The sequence below is a fragment of the Lepidochelys olivacea genome (assembly GCF_965140295.1).
Source record: "Lepidochelys olivacea isolate rLepOli2 genome assembly, chromosome: 7".
Taxonomy (NCBI): Eukaryota; Metazoa; Chordata; order Testudines; family Cheloniidae; genus Lepidochelys; species Lepidochelys olivacea.
The window spans coordinates 125293488-125316291 of record NC_140417.1 but is presented as its reverse complement, the minus strand read 5'-3'; the positions used below and the strand labels follow the sequence as shown (position 1 = coordinate 125316291).

The 22804-nt window shown below is 61.6% G+C and overlaps 1 protein-coding gene across 1 annotated transcript; it reads left to right on the top strand.

The window, feature by feature from the left end:
• Positions 1-746: 746 nt before the first annotated feature.
• On the top strand, positions 747-22642 carry MMS19 (MMS19 homolog, cytosolic iron-sulfur assembly component). The gene is made up of 31 exons (XM_084634169.1): positions 747-957; positions 5839-5887; positions 6697-6797; positions 7969-8054; positions 8611-8685; positions 9263-9332; positions 9489-9617; positions 9828-9889; positions 11034-11120; positions 11934-12008; positions 12189-12266; positions 12542-12680; positions 12972-13126; positions 13235-13313; positions 13665-13790; positions 14092-14173; positions 15173-15270; positions 17041-17181; positions 17924-18079; positions 18512-18611; positions 19644-19746; positions 19833-19907; positions 20063-20189; positions 20301-20401; positions 20491-20547; positions 20685-20871; positions 21320-21402; positions 21476-21640; positions 21713-21772; positions 22179-22279; positions 22362-22642. Exons 1-31 carry the CDS (start codon positions 810-812, stop codon positions 22387-22389), a joined length of 3123 nt encoding a protein of 1040 aa, XP_084490295.1. The 5' UTR covers positions 747-809; the 3' UTR covers positions 22390-22642.
• The last annotated feature ends 162 nt before the right edge of the window (positions 22643-22804 follow it).

Here is a 22804-nt window from a genome sequence, read left to right as displayed (position 1 = left end):
GGCTGGGCCAATGGGAGTGTGTGTGTGGGGAGGGGCAGAGTGTGACCCCGCCCCCAGACCGGGCTGGGCCAATGGGAGTGTGTGTATGGGAGGGGCAGAGTGTGACCCCGCCCCCGATCCGCCGGGCCAATGGGAGTGTGTGTGGGGGAGGGGCAGAGTGTGACCCAGGCCCGGCCGGGCCAATGGGAGTGTGTGGGTGGGTGGGGCAGAGTGTGACCCCGCCCCCAGACCGGGCCGGGCCAATGGGAGTGTGTGTGTTGGGAGGGGCAGAGTGTGACCCCGCCCCCGATCCGCCGGGCCAATGGGAGTGTGGGGGGGAGGGGCAGAGTGTGACCCCGCCCCCGATCCGCCGGGCCAATGGGAGTGTGGGGGGAGGGGCAGAGTGTGACCCCGCCCCCGATCCGCCGGGCCAATGGGAGTGTGGGGGGGAGGGGCAGAGTGTAACCCCGCCCCCGGGCCCGGCCGGGCCAATGGGAGTGTGGGGGGAGGGGCAGAGTGTGACCCCGCCCCCGAGCCGCCGGGCCAATGGGAGTGTGGGGGGAGGGGCAGAGTGTGTCCCCGCCCACCAGGGAGCTGCTGCGGGCTCGGCACGGGCACAGCCCCGGCGGCGGGGGCTGACCTCCTTTACCCCGGGCCCCACCCTGTGGGAGTCACAGGCCCCGCCCTTCATCCGCCCCTCCGGCACTGAGCCCGCCCCTTCGCGCACGCGCACTGGCATTTCCCTGGGCCCGCTCGCCCCCGTTTGTCACGTGACAGATTTTGTCCCGCCTGTCCACCGTGACGGGAGGGGGGGTCGCTCCCTGGCGCGCATGCGCCGGTGTATGCCCCCCCCCACGCCCAATCCACTGCGCATCATGGCGGCGGCCGGTGCTGGGGGGACGGGCGGCGCCCTGCGGGGCTGGGTGCGGGACTTCGTGGCCGGGCAGCAGGACGGGCGGGCGGCCGAGGTGGCGGCAGGTACCGGCCGGGCCGGGGCTGGGGGGATGTGGGGTGGGGCTGGGCTGGGGGGATGTGGGGTGGGGTGGGGCTGGGTGGATGTAGGGGGTGGGGCTGGGCTGGGTGGATTGGGGGTCGGGTGGGATGTGGGGTGGGGCTGGGCTGGGGGCTGGAGGGATGTAGGGGGTGGGGGGGATGTGGGGCTGGGGGGGATGTAGGGGGTCGGGTGGGATGTGGGGTGGGGCTGGGTGGATGTAGGGGGTGGGGCTGTGCTGGGTGGATGTAGGGGGTTGGGGGGTATGTGGGGTGGGGCTGGGTGGATGTAGGGGGTTGGGGGGGATGTGGGGTGGGGCGGGGGGGATTTAGGGGGTGGGGCTGGGCTGGGTGGATTGGGGGTTGGGGGGGATGTGGGGTGGGGCTGGGTGGCTGTAGGGGGTGGGGCTGGGCTGGGTGGATTGGGGGTTGGGGGGAGGTGGGGTGGGGCTGGGTGGATGTAGGGGGTTGGGGGGATGTAGGGGGTGGGGCGGGGCTGGGGGTTGGGTGGGATGTGGGGTGGGGCTGGGCAGGGTGGATTGGGGACTGGGGAGATGTGGGGTGGGGCTGGGCTGGGGGGATTGGGGGGATGTAGGGGGTGGGGCGGGGCTGGGGGTCGGGTGGGATGTGGGGTGGGGCTGGGCAGGGTGGATTGGGGACTGGGGAGATGTGGGGTGGGGCTGGGCTGGGGGGATGTAGGGGGTGGGGCTGGGCTGGGGGTGGGGCTGGGGGCAGGGGGGATGTGGGGCAGATGGGATAGTGGGTATGCTGGGACTCTGGGTTAGGATGGTCATGGGCACTTGCCTGGGGGAGGGTGGGCAAGGTTGGATACAGGAGAACAGTGCTCCAGGAGGCTTGGGTGATCTCCGCACCTTCTGGGGTTTGATGGGGCCCAGTCACTGGCTGCCTTCCCTGTGTGTAGGTTCCCAGCCTTCCCTGGCACCTCTCGTGGCGGGATAACTCTCTCCTGTGCGGTCTGTTGGGGTGGGAGGTAACTGTCCCCACTGTACCGTGCACTGGCGAGGCCTCCCCTGCGCTGCTGGGTCGAAGCGCGGGCACCGCGGTTTAGGAAAGATGGGGATGAGCCAGAGAGCCCAGAGGACACCAGCAGCAATGATAAAAGGTTTAGAAAACCTGACCTGTGAAGGCTGGTTAATAAAAGGCATGTTTACTTGAGAAAAGACTGAGGGGAAAATCTGATAATAGTCTGTAAGTGTGTTGAGGGCTGTTTTAGAGGACAGCGATCAGTTGTTCTCCATTTGCATCAAGGATAGGACAAGAAGTACTGGGCTTCATCTATAAGGATCATTACGCTCTGGACTAGGCGTCCAAGGCAGGCTGTGGAATCCCCATCACTGGAGGTTTCTAACAACAAGTTGGACAAACACCTGTCAGGGGTGGTCTAGGTTTACTCAGTCCTGCCTCAGCGCAGGGGGCTGGACTAAAGGACTTCTTGAGGTCCCTTCCAGTCCCACATTTCTAAGATTCTTTTGACAAGGTTTGTGCTGTTTGGTTTCCCAGAGAACTTGCCGTTCTGTTTGTACCAGTAATTCAGTGACTGTTACATTAAGGGATTCTGCCGCATCTGGAATTTCGCTTTTAAGGCTACAAGGGTGTGTGGCTGCGTCTTGGCAATGGTTTGGAAAGGAGCTAAGAGAGCCGTAGGCATACATGGTCTGTTTGATCTCATGGAAGCTTAGTGGGGGATTGGGGGTCTGTACAGGGACTGTTGGTTTGTAACATGTTTACCAGTGAGTTGAGGAAAGGGGTGAGCTGGCGAAACTAGCAGATAATGCAGAATGTCATTGGCTAACATGATGGCAAGTGAAATTCACGGTGATGTTTGTTGGAAGGATCAATTTGAACTACCCCCGCGCTATGAAATCCATCACGTGCTCACCTTGTGTACTGTGCTCGTTCCTGGCCACCATGTTTGAAAGGGGAAAGAAGAAATGAAAGGATGCAGCAACTATTAGAAGTATGGAAAGAGAGAATAAAAGGTTGGAACTGTTTAGTCTAGAGTGGAGACAAATCAGCGGAACGTGATGTACACAAACTAATGAATGGTACAGAGAAGGTAAATCAGATACTTCTGTTCCCCACAGACCTCGCGAGAACAACAATGTGGAAAGGCAGCACAAACTGATACATGGAAATACTGTTTTACACAATGGATAATTAACCTTTGGCTCTCACTGCCATACCCCCATACGTTGGTGATGCTGAAAGTTTCACAAGTTTACCATAGTTTCTGAAACCGTGCTGAGCACAACTGGACCTTGCCTGTGTTTATGGCTGTACCCCGTTCAACCCTATAGTAGAATCCACTGTTGGCACGGTCAACAAAAGGTGTCTTTCATAGGCTAATGCGGTCACTAGGTGAAAATACTCAAGCCTCCGGTCACCCGAGAATTGAGCAAATCTCAAGCCTCAGAACATAGCAGGATGAGCAGGTAGCTTAACCTCACGAAGCGTTAGTAACTTGTCATTTAAGTCACACTACCTGAGCCTTTTCCTGTTTATGAGGAAACACTCCTCTCTGTAGGTATTATTTTAAATCTTGCCTTTTCAAGTGCAGAAATTCATTGCTCAGGGTTAGAGTCCTTGGAGGTTCCTGGCCTTTTAGGAGACAGTTTCAGGAAGGAGAATTGACAGTTGAGCCCCTCCATGTTTCCTCCTTGGAGCTTCCGATGCAGCTTCACTGCATCCTAACCCACCCCTGTGCTATTCCATTTCCGCTTGCCCACATGCAGGTCTGGCAGTGCCCTTCAGTGATTGATGACCTGTGGCACTTCCTGCTATTCTAGTTCTGGGCTCTTCCAGTGCCAGTCAGTTCTGGCCTGCACCCCCCTACTATGCCAGTCCTCCCCGCATAGCTCTGCTGATGCTCCTCAATTACAGACTGTCTTGTGCCGGTTAAGGGCTGGGTGCTCTCCAGCAGCAGGCTGCAGCACAACAGGGGTGCCTACCTCAGTTTCCCCTTTTTTCCACCCATGAAGGGAACATAGTTTCGCACTGTCTGATACAAAACGTGCTTCTGGGCATAATTTGTTCACGTACATCAGTGTAGTAATCCCCAGAAGCCTGGTAGTAAAAACCAGTCTCCAGTTCCCACAATAACCATAGAAAGGTTCAGCAGATTTTCCATTCCCCTCTTCAGGCCTCACCATCAGGTCATGAACTCGACAGTCAGTAGCAGCCTTTTGTTCCCAGGTCCTTGTGCTGCTGATCCAGGGCCCCACTCTCCGGGTCTCCCTGCCTGAGAGGAACCAGTCTTTCTGCAGCCCTCCCTTGGTCTTCATGCTGAAGGCCCCTTGTCCTGTAGTGTCCCCCTCCTCCTATGCCTGCTCAGGTAGCTCCACCTCCCCACCACAAACCTCTTGACCCTCTTGCTTCTGGGCTCGGCTTCTCTTGACCAAGCTGGTTGTTCCCCGTTTCCTAGGGGCCAAGCCCCAGGCTCCCACCATCAGAGGTCCCCAGCTTTGGTCAGTTCCTCACTGGCAGCCCCCAGGTAGTTGCTCTCCTTCAGCTCTTTCCCTGGGGCAGCTCTCACCTGCCCCTCCTGACTCAGGCAGGCTCCTTCTCTTTTGGGCCCAGGTGCCCCCAGTGTTCAGTTGACCAAGCACAGGTGGCCCCCTCCCTCTTAAAGGGGCATTGCTCCAAGGGGATTCTGGCCTCCGTTCTGGCCTCTCCCTTTCACTGTTGTTGTGCTGACCAGCATTTGAAGCCATGTCTCAGCGTTAACAAGCTGCCTGGTGTGTGAACCTTACAGGTTCCTTCCTCCTCAATGGGCCCCCAGTACCGGGGAGACAGACTGAGCCACTTAACAGTGATGTTAAATGGGCTAGCAGGAGCCTAAGGAGTATTTGCAGGAGGGTGAGAGACACACGAGCTGAGGACTGAAAGCCTGGGAGAGGGACAGAATTGCAACCCAGAGCATGATCAGTGGGCGGCTGCCCTGCCAATCACGTGGGGACAGAGTGTTGATTGTTATGCCCCTCCGCTGTGCTGACAGGGATTCTGCTTTCCCCCTGCCCTGCTTTGTGGGGAGAATGTGGCCCTGGAGTGGGGGGGCGGGGGAGGGCTGTGGCCAGCTAGGAACACCAGATGAGTGTGTGTCAGGTAACCCCCTCGTGCGCCAGTAATTGACAGCACATGCCGAACGCTGTCCAGGACAGCAAATCACATCAGCGGATGACGACAGTAGTGCAATATTAGCTCTTCTCTGGTGCTGTCGCTCCAACGTTCTCGGAGTGTGTTACGGACATTTAAAGAGGCCTCAGGAGTCTCCTGCTGGTGACTGTTACCCCTGCTTTACTGGTAGGGAAACTGAGGCACAGATAGGTGAAGTGACCTAGCCAAAACTAGGAATAGAACCTGGGAGTCCTGATGCTGTCTCACTCGGGCCATCCTCTAAGCAAAGATGGCACCAAAACACTCTGGATCCCACGGTGGGACTTTTCTGCTGGTGGCAGCCAGCCCTTGGCTCCCATGGCTGGGGACAGGGACTGAAAGGTATTCCACCCCCTTGCCCAGTGAGGCTGCAGAGGGAGCCGGGGGGGGGCTTCTCGCATGGGACTGGAACTCAGACCCTCGTGTGGCATCGAGTTATGCTGCAGCAGGCGATGCAGAGACTTGGGCCCCAGCCCATTGTCTCCTCGGGAGCTGGCGTGTGTACACCAGCCCCTGCCAAGCACCATAATTCCCCGTAATTCCCCCAGTACTTAATGGGGTGCTAGGGAAACACACGGCACCTGTGCTATCAGCTAGGCCTGCCTCTCCTTCCACAGAGGGGAAGAGCAGCCTGGCCCTGTCTGTCTGAGGAACGCATTGGGCCCTCCCTGGCTCATCATTTGTCTCATTTTCTAGGGGTGAAAGCGGGAAGCTGGACCATCTTGGAGATCGTGGAAGCCCTGGGGTGAGAGGAACCCCATACACCTTCTCCCTCTTCCTCCTCCGGCTCAGGAAAGTCAGGGGCTCAGAGTGGAGCTCCCCTCAGGAGCGAGAGTGTTAGAGGCAGAGGGGGCTTTGTGTCGCTCCCCTGGCCTGGAGCTGAGACACCCCCCCCCGGCCGTATCGGTACCATGCAGCGCCCCTTCTGGGGATGAGCATTCATGGAGTTTGGGCTGAGTGCCGCCTCCCTTGCCCAGCCCATGCGTACCGGATTGCTTCAGGAGAATGAATTCTGGGACCCAAACCAAGCAGGAGTCGCCACCAAGTCTTTGCCTGCCAGGATCCAGAGTAACTGCCCCATGCCCCCATCTCCCACGGGAGTTCACTGCTGGCGTGGGCTGCTGGGTGGGTGTTCTCAAGGAAGGGTCCTTGTCCCAGTGCTGCTCCTCCCCCTCAGTCCCTGCGGCCAGTCGGAACCAAGAGCCATTTCTTTGCCTGGCTCCTGGCTGCGTTTGATAACGGAGAACTGGGGTTTCTCTGTTGTGGATGTATTGGGGGTGGGGGAGGGGCCTCTGGTGTCAACTCCATAGCCCCGGACAGATGACTGAGCGAAGTCCCCCCAGTCCTCCTCCCTCGAGGGCTGGTGGGGGGCTGTATTGCTGAGAGGGGAAGAGACTTTGCCAAGGCCACGCAGCCAGTGTCAGAACTGGGCACAGAGCACAGTAGTCTTTGCAGCCGGCTCCTGCTCTGACTGCTGCTCTCCCCCTTGCTTGTGCGCACTGAATGGGGCTCTGCTCACCGCAGCCCTCTCGTCTTTCTCCACCCCACCTTTAGGTCCTGCCTTGAGAACACAGAACCTCGCATGCGTGGGCGAGGCCTCCAGCTGCTCTCCCAGGTGCTGCTCCACTGTCACTCCTTGCTCCAAGAGGAAGAAGGTAGGGGATGTGCCAGCCCCCTTCTCCCTGTGTAACTTCAGCCCTGGACACCGGCGTGGGCATTGGTCTAGTAGCTGGGTGACTTACTATGCACATGATGTGCCGGAGCGCAGGGGTGCTCAAACTGGGGGTCATGACGCCTCAGGGGGTCGCAAGGTTATTTCGTGGGCATCGCGAGCTGTCAGCTTCCACCCCAAACCCCGCTGGTCTCCAGCATTTATAATAGCATTAAATATAAAAACGTGTTTTTAATTGAAAGGGGGGGTCGCACTCCGAGCCGTGCTGTGTGAAAGGGGTCCCTGTTTGTGCCAGGGCTTGGAGTGTTCCCCTGCAGCAGCAGAGGGCACAGGGGTGCTGTGAGCTGGCGCTTTGGGTCTGCTTCCTGCCGCAGTGGCCCCAGGGTGCTCTGGGCTGTGATTCAGGGCAAAGGAACACGATCTGGAACGGGGTGGGGAATCCCAGGCTGCTGCTGTGGCCCTGCTCCCGCCCTGTGATGTCTCACTGCTTGGCTGAGCTGACTTGTCGGCTCCTGGCCCAGTGTTTGCACACGCACTTACGCCCAGGCCCTTTTCTGCTTTCGCCCAGATGTGGGCAGAGCTGCTGGTGCAGGCCCCACCTCGTTAGTGCTCAGACATGGGGTGCAGAAGGGGCTGTTCTTGGGGTAGAGAGGTGGGGGGGTCAATCCGGGGGAGTGAAATGAGGGGGGATTTGATAGCTGCCTTCAACTACCTGAAAGGGGGCTCCAAAGAGGATGGCTCTAGACTGTTCTCAGTGGCAGTAGATGACAGAACGAGGAGTAATGGTCTCAAGTTGCAGTGGGTGAGGTTTAGGTTGGATATCAGGAAAAACTTTTTGACTAGGAGGGTGGTGAAACACTGGAATGCGTTATCTAGGGAGGTGGTGGAATCTCCTTCCTTAGAGGTTTTTAAGGCCCGGCTTGACAAAGCCCTGGCTGGGATGATTTAGTCGGGGATTGGTCCTGCTTTGAGCAGGGGGTTGGACTAGATGACCTCCAGAGGTCCCTTCCAACCCTGATATTCTATGATTCTAAGTGGCCTGGCAGCTGGCTCTGCTGCCCAGTCCCAGGTGCCATGGCTCTCCGGGAGCTGTGGGCTCAGCCCGCAGAGCTGGGGTTGGGGGTCTAATATGTTGGGCGTTTGTTTCCGTGCAGTGACGCACCTGGTCCTGTTCTGTGAGAACCGGCTGAAGGATCATCACCTTGTGATCCCTGCTGTGCTGCAGGGACTCCACGCGCTGGTGAGCTCGCTTCTCCTGCTGCTGCACCCCCTCTCCGCCCGGCCGGGAGAAGGATTCCAGGACAGAGCTGGGAACCAGCAACATCTGTCTGTCTGGGGGGACACGGGAGTCTGCTAGTCTGTTGGCGCCTGCTGTGGCCTGTCGGATACTTCCGAAGAAGCTGAAGCCACCTCTAATGCATGTGAACGATGCTCGGGAGGGGGACGATACAGATGCCTTCCTGACCCTGTGGGGGGGCAGGGACAGCTTAGACCCTGAAGCATGAGGTTGGATCACCCTTATTATGTGTTAATGGCCATGGACTAGTTCCTCCCCAGGAGCGGGTGGGTCCCTCTGGCGCAGGATTTGGCTGGGCAGAGGTGATTGAATCGTTAGTGTGATTAGCCTGTGGGCTGCCTGACATTAGGCTGTGCAGAGTGTGAGGGTACAGCTGGTAAATCCTGTCCTGTGTGTTGGGGGGGATAGCATGGGGCCATGCCACTCTGCTGCAGATCACCTTCCGGTGGTGGTTGGCAGCTCTGCGCTGTACCTTACTTTTCTCTCCCTGTGTCCCCAGAGCATGTGCGAGGTGCTGGCCCCAGGCCTGGCTGTGTCCGTGCTCAAAGCCATCTTCCAGGAGGTGCATGTTCAGGTGAGCGGCCAGAGCCCGTCTGTCACACCCCTTCACGGGCCCTTCCCAGCTGCTGTCCGCGCCCCCATGGGCCAGGGTAATGTGTCGCGTGCATGGTCTGGTGAGTCAGGCTGCGCAAGTGCCTCTCGGCTACATCTCCTGCTCCTGCGTCCCTCCTGCATGGCGGTGTGGATCGAGCCATGCCCGGAGGAGGGCAGCGCTGTCCCTGGGGACTCCCTGCTGGCTGGCTGCTCCGGAGCCAGCTGCCTCCTGGGGAGTAATTGGAAAAGTCTCAGCGAGCAGAGCCTTGGTCCCATCTGTCCAGGGCGGGATTGGGCCCTTCAGGCTGTTCTGCAGGCCAGGGTTAGACCTCCAAGCAACGGGTATTCCACCTGTTCTTGGAGGAGATCGACCAGCCTAACCTCCTTGTTTAATGCCCTCGCACTCCTGCTCGCACCCCTGTGTGCCACACTAGCTTCCCTCCCCCGGGGGCGCACGTCCCTTCACCCAGCAGCACCGTGTGTCATAGTCCCTCCAGCCCCAAGTCAGCTCTGGATCACACGTGTGTTCTCCTAACTCCTCCACTCTTTCCCTTCAGTCCCTGCCACAGCTGGATCGCCACACGGTCTACAGCATCATCACCAACTTCATGCGCACCAGAGAGGAAGGTAAGGCAGGGAAACAACCCACTGGAAGTGGGGAGGATGGGCGCTGTGGCCTAGCTGAGGGCGTGGGGGACTCGCTGGCAGTGCCCTGTGGCTTGGCCCAGCGGCTGGGCTGTGGGGACCCTGGGCCATTGTTGTGCATTCTCCTTCCCTCTGCAGAGCTGAAGGGCCTGGGCGCCGACTTCACTTTCGGCTTCATCCAGGTGATGGATGGGGAGAAGGACCCTCGCAATCTGCTGGTTGCCTTCCAGATCGTCCGCGACCTCATCCTCAAGGACTATGTGCTGGGTAAGCGCCTGGCAGCCCTGCCGCCCTCTGATCTGCAGGCGGCTTGGGGGGCCCCTGCTGTTGGAGGGGCCTGCCTCCTGGGCAGCCACCACCCTCGGAAGCCCCTGTGATCCTGAGCTGCCTTGGGCTGGCTCCAGAGCTACTGGATCCTGGCCTGGTCTCCTGTGGGGCTGGCCCTGGGGCTGAGCCATCTCTGCTCTCTCCCCACAGGTCCCTTCGTGGAGGAACTCTTTGAAGTGACGTCCTGCTACTTCCCCATTGATTTTACTCCTGTGAGTGAGTCTCTCCTCCCCATACCTTCTGCATTGCCTGTCAGCGCGCTCCCATGGGGCCAGGGCTGGGGGTAAGCGGGGCAAGGTGAGAACCGAGGCTCGTGAGTGTCCCATTGTGGGTCTCGGTGTCCTAGGCAGTGTGCGTGAGGCCAGGTTCGTTTGACTGGTATTGCTGGTCTCTGGTCCCTTTGTTTCCTATCTTTTAAACAGTTACCAACCCGTGAGAGGATCATGGATTTTATCCCATGACAGGTTTAAGAGTAGCAGCCGTGTTAGTCTGTATCCGTAAAAAGAAAAGGAGGACTTGTGGCACCTTAGTCTCTAAGGTGCCACAAGTCCTCAGTTTCTTTTTATCCCATGACAGTTTACTTAAGAGCCTTTGGTGAGGGTCCTTGTCAAAGACTTTCTGAAAGTCCAGATACACTATATCCACTGGATCCCCCTTGTCCACATGCTTGTTGACATTCTCAGAAAATTCTAGTAGATTGGTGAGGCATTTTCCCTTTGCAAAAACCATGTTGACGCTTCCCCCAACAAATCATGTTCATCTCTGTCTGGTAACTCTGTTCTTGACTCTACTTTTAGCCAGTTTCCCTAGTACTGAAGTCAGCCTCACTGGCCTGTCATTGCCAGGATCGGCTCTGGAGCCTTTTTAAAAAAATGAGTGTCCCATTAACTCTCCGCCAGTCACCTGGTCCAGAGGCTGATTGAAGCAATCGCTTTGGTTACACACAATTAATAATTATGCAATTTCACATCTGAGTTCCTTCAGAACCCTTGGGTGAATCCCATCTGGTCCTGGGGACGTATTGCTGTTTATCAGTTTGTTCCAAACCCTCCTCTAGTGACCCCTCAGCCTGGGACAGTTCCTCAGATTGTCACCTAAAAAGAATGGCTCAGGCGTGGGAATCTCCCTCGCACCCTCAGCCGTGAAGACCAAAGCAAAGAAACTCATCAGAGTCTATGCTCCTTTCTGATTTCCTCAGTAGGGTTTGATTTGCAGGGTTTAAAAGATGCCTTTTTTTCTCTAATGGCCTCTCTCACTCTGTGGTTCAGCCCTGGTGGCATGTTTTGCTGCTCGTTCTGTTCTGTTCTTTGGGGAATTTGTCTGACGGGCTTCCTGCTCTTTGTGCTTCTGTTCCAGCCCCCCAATGACCCTCATTGCATTCAGAGAGAGGACCTGATTGTGAGCCTCCGGGCTGTGCTGGCCTCCACACCCCAGTTTGCCGAGGTACGATGCTCCTGGGGTGGGGAGCAGCAGCTACACAAAGGAGCATCGCCCTTCTGAGGTGGAGGGAGGGTGGGCTGGTGTTTCTGTGCCCTGGGCTCTGGGTTGTAGTGCGGGAGAGGACCAGATGTGCTGGTCTGGGCTCTGGGCACTGGCCCCTCTCCAGAGCAGCGGGCAGCACCTCTGAGGAGAGCTGGCTCCCTGATGGTGCACTGTGGTGGGAGGAGGGAATTCCCAGATCCCAGGGCCATTGTGATAGTCTGGTCTGACCCCCTGTCTGCCAGGCTGGAGATCTGCCCTGAAATAATCCCTAGGGCTGGTTCCTTAGACAAACATCCCAGCTTGATTTAAAGTTGGCACATGCCAGAGAATCCATCTGCCCCTGAGGGCATGGTCCCCTTGGTTGGTGACCCTCCTTGTCACAAATGTATGCCACCATTTGCGTGTGGGTGGCTGGGCCCCAGAGCGAGGACCGGCCAGGCTGGCTCTGGGCTGCTGGGCACTGACGCCAAGCGCGGTGGGCAAAGACCTGCTCTGGGGAAGCAGTGCTAGGTCTCAGTGTTCTGGTGGAGGATGGCAGCTGATGGGTTGGGCCTCCCCTGGAAAGGGCTGCAAGCCCTGGCAGGTGCCCCTGTGTCCCCTGCCCTGCGAGCTCAGGATGGCTGCTGGCAGCCGTGCATTGGGGAAGGCTCTGCACTCGCAGCCCTGCCTCCGTCTGGGGACGGGGAAGTTCCAGGTCCTAGGCGGGGAGCTGGCGGTGTGGGCGCAGCTGCTGGGCTGGGTCCAGGGAGCCTAACCACCTCTCTCTCGCCGCAGTTCCTGCTGCCGCTGCTCATCGAGAAGATGGACTCGGAGATGCAGAGCGCCAAGCTGGACTCCCTGCAGACCCTGGTACGGGGAACGGGCTGGAGCACCGGGTCTCTTCTCTTTGGCCCTAATGTGGTTGTCCCTGCAGCCCTGCCCACAGCCAGCCTGGCAGGCTGAGCCCTCTGACAGGCGGGGGATGTCCCTGCTCTCTGGCCTCCTCCCTTGCTGGCTCTTCCTAACGTCTGTCCTGGCTCCCTCCTGCAGGGCGCCTGCTGTACCATCTACGGGCAGAAGGAGCTGCAGGAATTTCTCCCCAGCCTCTGGTCATCCCTGCGCAGGGAGGTGAGTGCAGCTGGGCCCCATGGGTGCAGCTGGGGGCAGGAGTCTTCCGCATCCCCGCAGGAGAGCCCCAGAGCACTGCGGTCGGCCCTGGCTGAGCCCTGGCAGCCCTGCCCAGAACACGAGGGTTGGGGGGAACCAGGGCAAACCCCAGACCCCATCGGGGCTTTTGGGGAGTGCATTTGGGGCGGGGCCCTGTGCTCCGTTCCCAGAGCTAGTGGGAGTGGGGTCCGTCTCCCTCTGGCTGGCATCTGAGCACGTCTGACTTCCTCCCGCAGGTGTTCCAGACGGCCAGCGAGAAGGTCGAGGCGGAGGCTCTGGCTGCGCTGCACAGCCTGGCTGCCTGCCTGTCCCGCTGCGTGCTCAGCTCGGACGCTGAGGACCTGCTAGACTCCTTCCTGAGCGGCATCCTGCAAGGTACCTCCTGGAGGGGCCCTGCACGGCGCCCACGCCTGGCTCTGGGGCCCGCATGCACTGAGTGTCCCCTCCCGGCTCTCCCCACTGCCACTCTGAATCCTGTTCCCCCTCTGTGGGCCCCGAGCGGGACAGGCCTGGGGAACTGCCAGGGTCGCACCCTTCCCTGCAGAGGGTTGGCATGGCAGGGGCGCCCGTGGGCTCCGGGTGGAGGAGAGTCCTGCAGCTGGGTGAGCGGAGAGCAGCAGCGTGGCCTGGGGCTCCTGGGGGCGTAGCTGACGCCTGCTCTCTCAGACTGCAGACGCCATCTGTGCGAGCCTGATATGAAGCTGGTGTGGCCGAGCGCCAAGCTCCTGCAGGCAGCGGCGGGCGCCTCCTTCCGAGCCGGCCACCGGATCACCAGCAGCGTCGTGCCCCTGCTGCTGGAGCAGTACCACCAACACCCGCAGGTGAGGGGTGCCCGCCAGTCTGCACCGGGGGGCCTGGCGCCGGGACGCTGCACGGGACCCAGCTCTGAGCAGCGGCCTCTGACCGGCTGTGCCTTTGCTCCCTTGTAGAACAGCCAGCGGAGGACAATCCTGGAGATGCTTCTGGGCTTCTTGGAGCTGCAGCAGAAGTGGGGGCATGAGGATGAAGGTGAGGCTGTTAACTCCCCCACCCACCCAGCATGGGGGGGCCATTACCTGCTTCCGAGGTGCCCCCGACGGTTCGGACTGGTCCTAGGTGCTGCCCGTTGCCCTGAGCTCGGCAGGGATGGGCTGTTCGTGTTTTAAACTGACCTGCAGATGAACCAGCTGCTGCGTCCCACCGCAGAGGTCGCTGCACTCCTGTGGTGGGTGAGGTGTGCTGGTGTGAAATCTGCACAGCCCTCAGGCTGGACTGTGCCTGGGCCGGAGGCTATGTCCCCACCACTCCCCTGGTTCCTGCGGGGTGGCCGTGCTGGGATTTGTGCCCACAGGGCCCTAACGCTGTCTGTCCGTCCCCTAGAGGAGAGCGCCCTGGTGTGTTCCCGAGCTCCGCTCTGCTCCGTGCTGTTCTCGGCACTGACGGACCCCAGCGTGCAGCTGCAGTTGGTGGGGATCCAAGCCCTGACCGTCCTGGGCACGCTGCCAGGTTGGTGTCTCCCCGGGGGGGGGGGGGGAGGGCGCTGGTGGTGGCAGCTCGGGTGGGGGAGGCTGTCTGGTTATGGGCTGGTGTCAGTCCCTTGCAGGGCGCTGACCATAGCGGGTGCTCTGGGGCCCTGTTCCCCTCCTGCTGGGCTGACCCATGGCCCTGCCAGTGCTGTGCTGGGGCAGCACCTGGGGGCACTAGATGGTGCTGCAGGCCGTGGGGGCGGGTCGTAGCCTGGTGCCCGCTGGGCAGTGCCCTGGGCCTGACGTCGAGCTGTGGAGCTCAGCCATGTCTCTCGGTTCAGGCCTCCTGGCTCCCCCCGACGTGCAGCTGGTCGTGGATCACCTGACCCGGCTCATCTTGCATGCGGACGATTCCCAGAGCTGGTGAGTGGCTGTGCGGGTCCCCGGCCTGTGGGCAGGCCTGTTGTCACGGAGTCCCCAGGCGATGCTCTGGAACTGCTCCCTACGAAGCCAGGCAGGACTCCGGCGAGGTCTCCTCTCTGGGAGCTGCCTGTCTGCAGGACACACAGCTCACACAGCTTCCACCTTCCTGGGTCTGACCTCGGAGCATTCAGCATCCTCTGCCCCTCCGTGCGCTTCCACCAGTGAGTCCACCCAGGCGGGGGCCGGGGAGGGCCAGAGGGTCCTGCCCCCCAACTTCGCAGTCAGACGTGACTCTCAGCCAGCCAGTAAATCAGAGGCTTTAGACGACAGGAACATGGTCTAACAGAGAGCTTGTAGGTGCAGAGAACCGGCCTCCTCAGCCGGGTCCATTTTGGGGGGCAGTGAGCCAGACAACCCCATCTGCACTTCACTCCTTGTCCCCAGCCAGCCCCAAACTGACTCCCCCTCCAGCCCCTCACCCTATGGGCTTTGTCCGTTTCCCCGGATTCCTTTGTTCTCCAACCCTTGGGGGAAGGGCCAGGCCATCAGTGGCCAGGAGACAGTGTCGGCCATTTATATACCCTGGCCCTTTGCTCTGCAACAATTACAGCCCCTTATCCCACCACGTGGAGACTTAAGAAATGCCTAGGGGAAACTGAGGCACTCCTACAGTATTCAGAGAAAACATTAAGAACAGTCCCACTTTGTCACACCTGGCTAGAACAAACCCAGGTCGCCTGTGGTGGGCTGGGGCCCCACTGGGCTCTTGGGGTCCTGGGTGCCCTGCACCCCAAGAACCATACTGGGGCCTGCCGCGGGAATGGAGGAGTGACCAGGGGTTGGGGCGAAGCCACCAGCTCCCCTATTGAGGGGCTGCGAACCCAGCCTGTCTCCCCTGTGCTCCGAGCCCTTTGCCTGCTGCCTGTGGCTTGGGTGGCCATGTTGGGACCCTGCTGGCCCCACCCGGCAGCTCTCACCTCTTCTTTTCCTCCCCCGCAGCATGGCCGCAATGGAGGCCGCAGGATCTCTGGCCCCCATCTACCCAGGGGCCTTCACGGGGCGCATGGCGCAGAGGCTCGCAGAGGAGTTGCAGTCAGGTACTGGGGCCTGGCTGGTGTGGGAGGGAGGCAATTCTCCACTTGGGGGAAGGTCCCATCACCTCCACCCTGGGAGAGGCTGGGACCCTGTTCTCTTCCTCTCCCCCCTCCCCCCCCGTCACTGCAGTGCTCATGCCATGCTGTACAGAGCCTTGCCCCCCTCACTGGCACCCCGCTTCTCTCTCCCCCGTCACTGCAGTGCCCATGCCATGCTGTACAGAGCCTTGCCCCCCTCACTGGCACCCCGCTTCTCTCTCCCCCGTCACTGCAATGCCCATGCCATGCTGTACGGAGCCATGCCCCCCTCACTGGCACCCCCCCTCACTCCCCTGTTATTGCCGTGCCCGTGCTATGCCCAGCTCCTAGATGGAGGTGCTATAAAGTGGGTGCATAATTGGCTGAAAAACCGTTCCCAGCGAGGAGGTATCAGTGGTACACAGTCAAGCTGGAAGGGCATCACGAGTGGGGTCCCGCAGGGATCGGTTCTGGGTCTGGTTCTGTTCAATATCTTCATCAACGATTTAGATAATGGCATAGAGAGTATTGAGGATGATACCAAGCTGGGAGGGGCTGCAAGTGCTTCGGAGGACAGGATTAAAATTCAAAATGATCTGGATAAACTGGAGGAATGGTCTGAAGTAAACAGGATGAAATTCAATAAGGACAAATGGAAAGTACTCCACGTAGGAAGGAACAATCAGTTGCACACATACAAAATGGGAAATGACTGCCTAGGAAGGAGTACTGTGGAAAGAGATCTGGGGTCATAGTGGATCACAAGCTAAATATGAGTCAACAGTGTAATGCTGTTGCAAAAAAAAAGCGAACGTCACTCTGGGCTGTCTTAGCGGGAGTGTTGTAAGCAAGACACAAAAATTAATTTTTCTGCTCTACTCTGTGTTGATTAGGCCCCAGCTGGAGTCTTGTGTCCAGTTCTGGGCACCACATTTCAGGAAAGATGCAAACAAATCGGAGAGAGTCCAGAGGAGAACAACACAAATGATGGAAGGTCTAGAAAACATGACCTATGAGGGAAGATTGAAAAAACTGGGTTTGTTTAGTCTGGAGAAGAGAAGAATGAGAGGGGACATGAGAACAGTGTCAAGTACATAAAAGGTTGTTACAAGGAGGAGGGAGAAGAACTGTTGTTCTTGACCTCTGAGAACAGGACAAGACGCAACAGGCTTAAATTGCAGCCAGGGAGGTTTAGGTTGGACCTTAGGAAAAACTTCCTGTCAGGGTGGTGAAGCCCTGGGACAAATTGCCCAGGGGGTTGTGGAATCTCCATCACTGGAGATTTTGAAGAGCAGGTTAGGAAACACCTGTCAGGGATGGTCTAGATAATACTTAGTCCTGCCATGAGTGCAGGGACTGGACTAGACGACCTTTTGAGGTCCCTTCCAGTTCTTCGATTCTCTGATTCTAAGCTATACAGAGCCGTGCCCCCCTCTTGCTGGGACTCCCCTCCCTCCTGTCACTGCCGTGTTCACAGGGGCCCTTCTGCTGCGGCCTAGCCCTGGTGTTCAGTGCAGAACTGGCTCCCTGATGGCCATGCCATGGCAGCATCGCCCAGTTTGGGGAGGGCATCCCAGCTCCTAGGTCCGGGCTGGGCCCGGCTGTGGCGGTGCTCAAAGGGGCTGGGCTAAGGGTGGATCCCAGCTGGGAGGTGAGGCTGTGCCCGGTCTCCATTCTCTCTGCTCCCCCACCACCGCCGTCATCCGGAGCCACCTGCCTGTGCCCTGGGTCTCATCCATGTGCCGCTTCTTTCAGAGCGGGAGGAGGAGGGCAGGCGATCCCCGCACTCTCTGCGGGCCCGCTGCCTGCAGGCGCTGGCAGCGGTGTCCACACACCCCAGGATAGTGCGAGAGACGGTTCCTGTCCTGCTGCAGTGTCTGCAGCAGGTGCCGAAAGGTAAAGCCACCTGGGAATCCTGCCGGAGCCTTCGCAGGTTCCCGAGGGGGCTGGCAGGGGCATCCACAGAGATCTGTGTGCGTGGGCTGGAGTCCAGGGCTGGGCTACCAGGGGGCTGCGGGTCGGGGTTGAGGGGTGTCAGCAAAGCCTCGGGGGAGGGGCGGCGCCCAGGGCTGGGCTACCAGGGGGCTGCGGGTTGGGGTTGAGGGGTGTCAGCAAAGCCTCGGGGGAGGGGCGGCGCCCAGGGCTGGGCTACCAGGGGGCTGCGGGTTGGGGTTGAGGGGTGTCAGCAAAGCCTCGGGGGAGGGGCGGCGCCCAGGGCTGGGCTACCAGGGGGCTGCGGGTTGGGGTTGAGGGGTGTCAGCAAAGCCTCGGGGGAGGGGCGGCGCCCAGGGCTGGGCTACCAGGGGGCTGCGGGTTGGGGTTGAGGAGTGTCAGCAAAGCCTCAGGGGAAGGGAAGGCGCACAGGGCTGGGCTACCAGGGGGCTGCGGGCCGGGGTTGAGGGGTGTCAGCAAAGCCTCGGGGGAGGGGAGGCGCCCAGGGCTGGGCTACCAGGGGCTGCGGGCCGGGGTTGAGGGGCATTAGCAGAGCTGGTACCTTGCCAGCGCCTCATTGGCTGGAGCTTCGAGCTGGCCCGGGGGCACTTCATAAATTGTCCGTGTGCTGTTTGGCATCTGCCAGCTCCTGAGCCCCTGCGGGGGGGCGCCGGCGGGGGGGTTCATGGGACTCTCTGCCCTGCAGGGAGCGTGCCGGTGGGGGCCTGCGACCTGGTGGCCGTGTGCCAGAGCCTGCAGCGGGTGGCCCTGCAGTGCCAGCGGGATGCCGAGAGCTGCTGGTACTGCCACCGGACTGTGGTGCCCCGCCTGCTTGCGGAGGCGGTGCAGGCCGCCATGCAAGGTGAGGCCCAGGCTCGGGCGTGGAAGGGGGCCGTCTGGGTCTCGCTGCCTCCTTGGGGTCAGACCAGGGGCTTCTGGCTGGAGAGCAGCCACAGGGCGCCCAGGAGGGACGCCGTCCCTGTGGCTGGGCAGCCAATAGGCCGGCCCGGCTGCCCTGCCAGGCGTGGCGCCCAGGGGAGGGGCTGTCACAGCCTGGAGCGCCAAAGGGAGGGTCCCCCCTCCCTGCTGGTCCCCTCGGTGGCAGGGCCCGGCCCCTGCTGGTGAGAGGACCTGCAATGGCCACGCCGGCCTTGTAGCCCTTCTCCTGACTCTGCTAGTGCCCGGGAGCACTCTGCGGGTGCCTGAGCCCACGCTGCAGGAGCAGCGGCAGGTCCCCCCACGGGTGGGCTGCAGGCAGGCTCTGACCTGGCCCTTTCCTCGCTGCTGGCTGCAGAGAATGCCCATTCGCCACTGGGGAAGCTGCTGCTGGAGGAGGATGTCTTGACTGCCATGGTGCCCGTCATCAGCGCGGCCAGCGCCCACCTGTGCCCTGAGTGAGTAACACCAGCACCCCAGGGCAGGCCACTGGGGCTCTGAATGGGTCGCCCTGGGGCCACGTCACGGAGCCACAGGGGCAGTGCTATGGCCCCAGCTTGGGCGGAGCCCTTCAGTGTGCCAGACCCCCTGGATAAACCTCCCGGCTTCCCCATCTCCTTAGCCTGGACCCCAGCCCTGCAGCCCCCCTGAGCTCCGGGCAGCAGGTCCAGCTGGGAGAGCCCCCGAGGGAGGCTTGTGCATTAGCCCCTGAAGGTTGCCCCTCGGCCAGCATTTACAGCAACTTCCCCAGCGCGGTCAGACAGTCGGGTTTGTTCGGTAACTGGCCACGACCCAGGCCAGAGGTCGAGTCGCCCAGAGAACTGAAGGTTACAGCACGGCCCATTCTGGGGAGCCCAGAGCCCGGCCAGGCTGTAGGGAGCCTCTGGGTTCCAGCTGTGTCAGGCTCTGACTCCCTTGGTCCGACTCTCAGTGAGAGCCCCGACTTCTTCAAGCAGCCCCCTCTAAGCCCCCCACCCCCTTCCCAGCCCTTTTGATCTCCAGCTGGGGGGCATGTCTCAGCCTCCTTGCGCAGAGGCGGGGAGATCTCTGTCCCCTGGGGTACTGGGTGTAAGTGTCCTGGGGACTGGATTTGCCATCGGCATCTCAAATCTCCACTGATCTGGGGCCAGGCCCAGACAGCCAGGCGACGCCCCACCCTTGTCTCAGCCTGTCCTGAGAGGAAAGAGTCCTATCCCACCCACGGGGGAACAGTGCAGGGGAAACTGAGGCATGTCAGACTCATAAAATATTACAAAAATTTTCCACTTTGTCCCATCACATGTCTGTCCTGCTGCTCAGCCCCCGGCTCTGTCCCTTGGGGAGGCAGGGCTGAGGGAAGAGGGGCTGTTCCCTTGTCGTGGGGGGCGCTGTGACTCTGGGTGGAAGTGTTGTTCTCCTGACCTGCCTGGCCACAGCTGCTCCGGGCTCTCTCCAGAGCAGCACATCCCAGCATCTCTGAGGCTCCTGCTTGTCTCCCCCTCTCCCCACAGGCTGGCTGCCCAGAGCGTCTCACAGGTGGTGCCCCTCTTCCTGGATGGGGAGGTCTCCTTCCTGCCTCAGGACAGCTTTCCCTGCCCCTTCCAGCCCTTCCAGGTGAGTGGGGGTGCAGGGAGGGGCTGGGGCTGCGGGGGGCTGGGGCGCGGGCAGTTGGTGACACTGGCGTTGCTCTTCCCTTGCAGGGCGGGCAGCACATGGCAGCACAGAGACGCCTCGTCGCCCTGCTCATGGCCTTCGTCTGCGCCTTGCCCAGGAACGTAAGTTGGGGGATGGGACCTCACCTGGATTCACGGGGCTGGAGGGGCCGGGGTGAACCGGGGGCAGTGTGGATGCGGCATGGGCAGCGTCCCTGGGATTGGCAGCTCTGGGGTTTGAGTGCCCAGCGTCCATACTGGGTTCTGATCTCTTCCAGGTGCCGATTCCCCAGCAGGACAGGCTGCTGCAGGAGCTGCTGGCTCTGAGCTGCTCCTGCCACTGCCCCTTCACGGCCACCGCGGCTGCTAAGTGCTTCGCGGGGCTGGTGAACAAGTCCCCGGCAGGTAAGAGGGTGGGGCAGGCGCTGACCAGTCTCCACTCCGCTGGGCCAGCCTCAGGGGCACTTGGCCTGGGCGCTGCAGGACTCCATCCCTCTGTCCCCTCTGTCCCCCCAGGGCAGCAGCTGGACCAGCTCTTGGAGACAGCAGTGAACAGGATGGAGGCCGGCCTTGCCGAGGGCCCGCTCAGAACCCAGGCCCTCACCCTGCTCCTCTGGGTAAGGACAGCAGCCTGGGCTGGAGGGGCCAGCTGGCTGTGCCCGCCCGGCTCTCCGGGGCCAGCTGACTGTTCTCTCTGCCCCTGCAGGTGACCAAAGCCCTGGTGCTGCGCTACCATCCGCTGAGCTCCCGCCTGACAGACAAGGTGAGCGGCCAACCCCCCCGTGAGACGATGCGCGGGGAGGCCCTGGGGACCCTGCCCCTCTCCTTAGGCCTGGGAGAGGCCCTGCCAGCCCGGGGCGCCTGCCCTCACTCAGCCTCACGGTTCCTCTCCCCCTGCAGTTGCTGGGCCTCCTGGGCGACGCTGAGCTGGGCCCCGCGGTGGCCGACGGCTTCTCCCTGCTCATGGCCGACTCCCCCGACGTGCTGCACAAGGGGTGTCACGCCGACGTGCGCATCATGTTCCGCCAGCGCTTCTTCACCGACAACGTGCCCAAGCTGGTCCAGGGCTTCCATGCCGCCAGTCCCGGTGAGCCCACCGGTCCCCCCGCCCCTGGGCTGCTCCCACCCCCCGGGCTGCCCCCTGGGTCGCTCCCAGCCCCTGGGTCGCTCCCACCCCCCGGGCTGCTGCCCACCCCTGGGTCGCTCCCACCCCCCGGGCTGCCCCCTGGGTCGCTCCCACCCCCTGGGTCGCTCTCACCCCCTGGGCTGCCCCCTGGGTCGCTCCCACCCCCTGGGCTGCTGCCTGCCATCTGCCCCCCCCGCCCCTGGGTCGCTCCCACCCCCTGGGCCCCCCCCCGCCCCTGGGTCGCTCCCACCCCCTGGGCTGCCCCCTGCCACCTGCCCCTCCCGCCCCTGGGTCGCTCCCACCCCCTGGGCTGCCCCCTGCCACCTGCCCCTCCCGCCCCTGGGTCGCTCCCACCGCCTGGTCCCTCCCAGGAACGGGGCTGTGATCTGCTTCCCTCTGCTCTCCCCAGGCGTGAAGGCGAATTACCTGAAGGGCCTGTCCCACGTGCTGAACCACCTGCCCAGGCCGGTGCTGGTGACGGAGCTGCCCACGGTGAGTGCTGGGCTGGCAGGGCAGGGCCGGGGGTGCTGAGCTGACAGATCGCTCACAGCCTGTGTCCCCCCAGCTGCTGTCTCTGCTGCTCGAGGCCTTATCCTGCCCAGACTGCGTGGTGCAGCTCTCCACCCTCCGCTGCCTGCAGCCCCTGCTGCTGGAGGCGCCGCATGTCATGAGCCTGCATGTCGACACCTTGGTCACCAAGTTCCTGGGCCTGACCTCTAGCCCCGCCATGGTGCGTGCCCCTGCCCCTCTCCCTTCCCCGCCCCGCTGCTGCCCACGCTCACCCCAGCTCGCTCTCTTCCAGGCCATCCGCATTGCTGCGCTGCAGTGTGTCCATGCGCTCACCAGCCTGCCCATCCCCGTGGTAAGTGCCCGCTCCCAGCAGCCTGCCCACGCAGGCCTGCCCACCTTCCTTGGGAGACAGGAGCGGCTCAGCAGGCCGGACACGGTCTGGCCTCGCTGGGGTAAGGCGAGTGCCAGGGACCACGGCTAAGGCCAGGCGGACCATGGGTAAGAGAGAGCCTGGTGCCCAGGATGGGGTCCCCCGCAGCGGAAGGGGTGAACCCCAGCGGGAAGGAGGGGCTGTGGGGTCTGGAGCGGGCTGAGCACTGCTCTGTACTGCCCCCGGGGGCGTGGAGGGTGTAGAGGCTCACTAGGGCAGTTCAGACGTCCCCTGTCGGGAACCTGGGGCTGCCAGCCAAGCACAGGCTGGCCGTCCCCCTGCACACTGGCCCCATGCCCCCGCTGACAGGCAGCACTCTCCCCTCCAGCTGCTCCCGTACAAGCCGCGTGTGATCCGGGCCCTGGCCAGACCCTTGGACGACCTGAAGCGGCTGGTGCGGAAGGAGGCGGTGGTGGCCCGTGGGGAATGGTGAGTGCTGGGGGGTGCGGCAGGGGGCTCCCAGGACAGCCTGGAGCCCACCCCGACCATGCTGCCTGTTCTGTGTCTGCAGGTTCCTGCTGGGGAGCCCAGGCAGGTGAGGCCCTGCACGAGCTCCTGCACTGACTGACAATCGAACCAGGACCCACTCACCAGCCAAGCCCTTCAGCCGCTGCCCTGGCCCAAGCCTCCCAGAGCGGGGAGGGAAGGGCGGCCGGAGGCCAGCCTGCTCCAAGCACAACGGCGGAGGTGCGGGGCGGCCCTGCTCCTGCTGGCTGCAGTGCTGGAGGGAAGGCAGCCGCCTGGCCGTGCACGGAATCCATGGGCCAGCCGAATAAACACACGTTTTGCTAATGGCCTGAGTGGGGAAGATGGCTGGGGTGAGGGGCCAGAGGCTGCTGCTGAGGAGGTGTGAGCCCACCAGGGGCCCTGGAGCTGGCCCCTGCAGGCGAGGGTTTGGCCTGGCCCGGGGTTTCTCCAGGGCTTAGTCAAATCTGGGTCTGAAGGTCCCAGGGA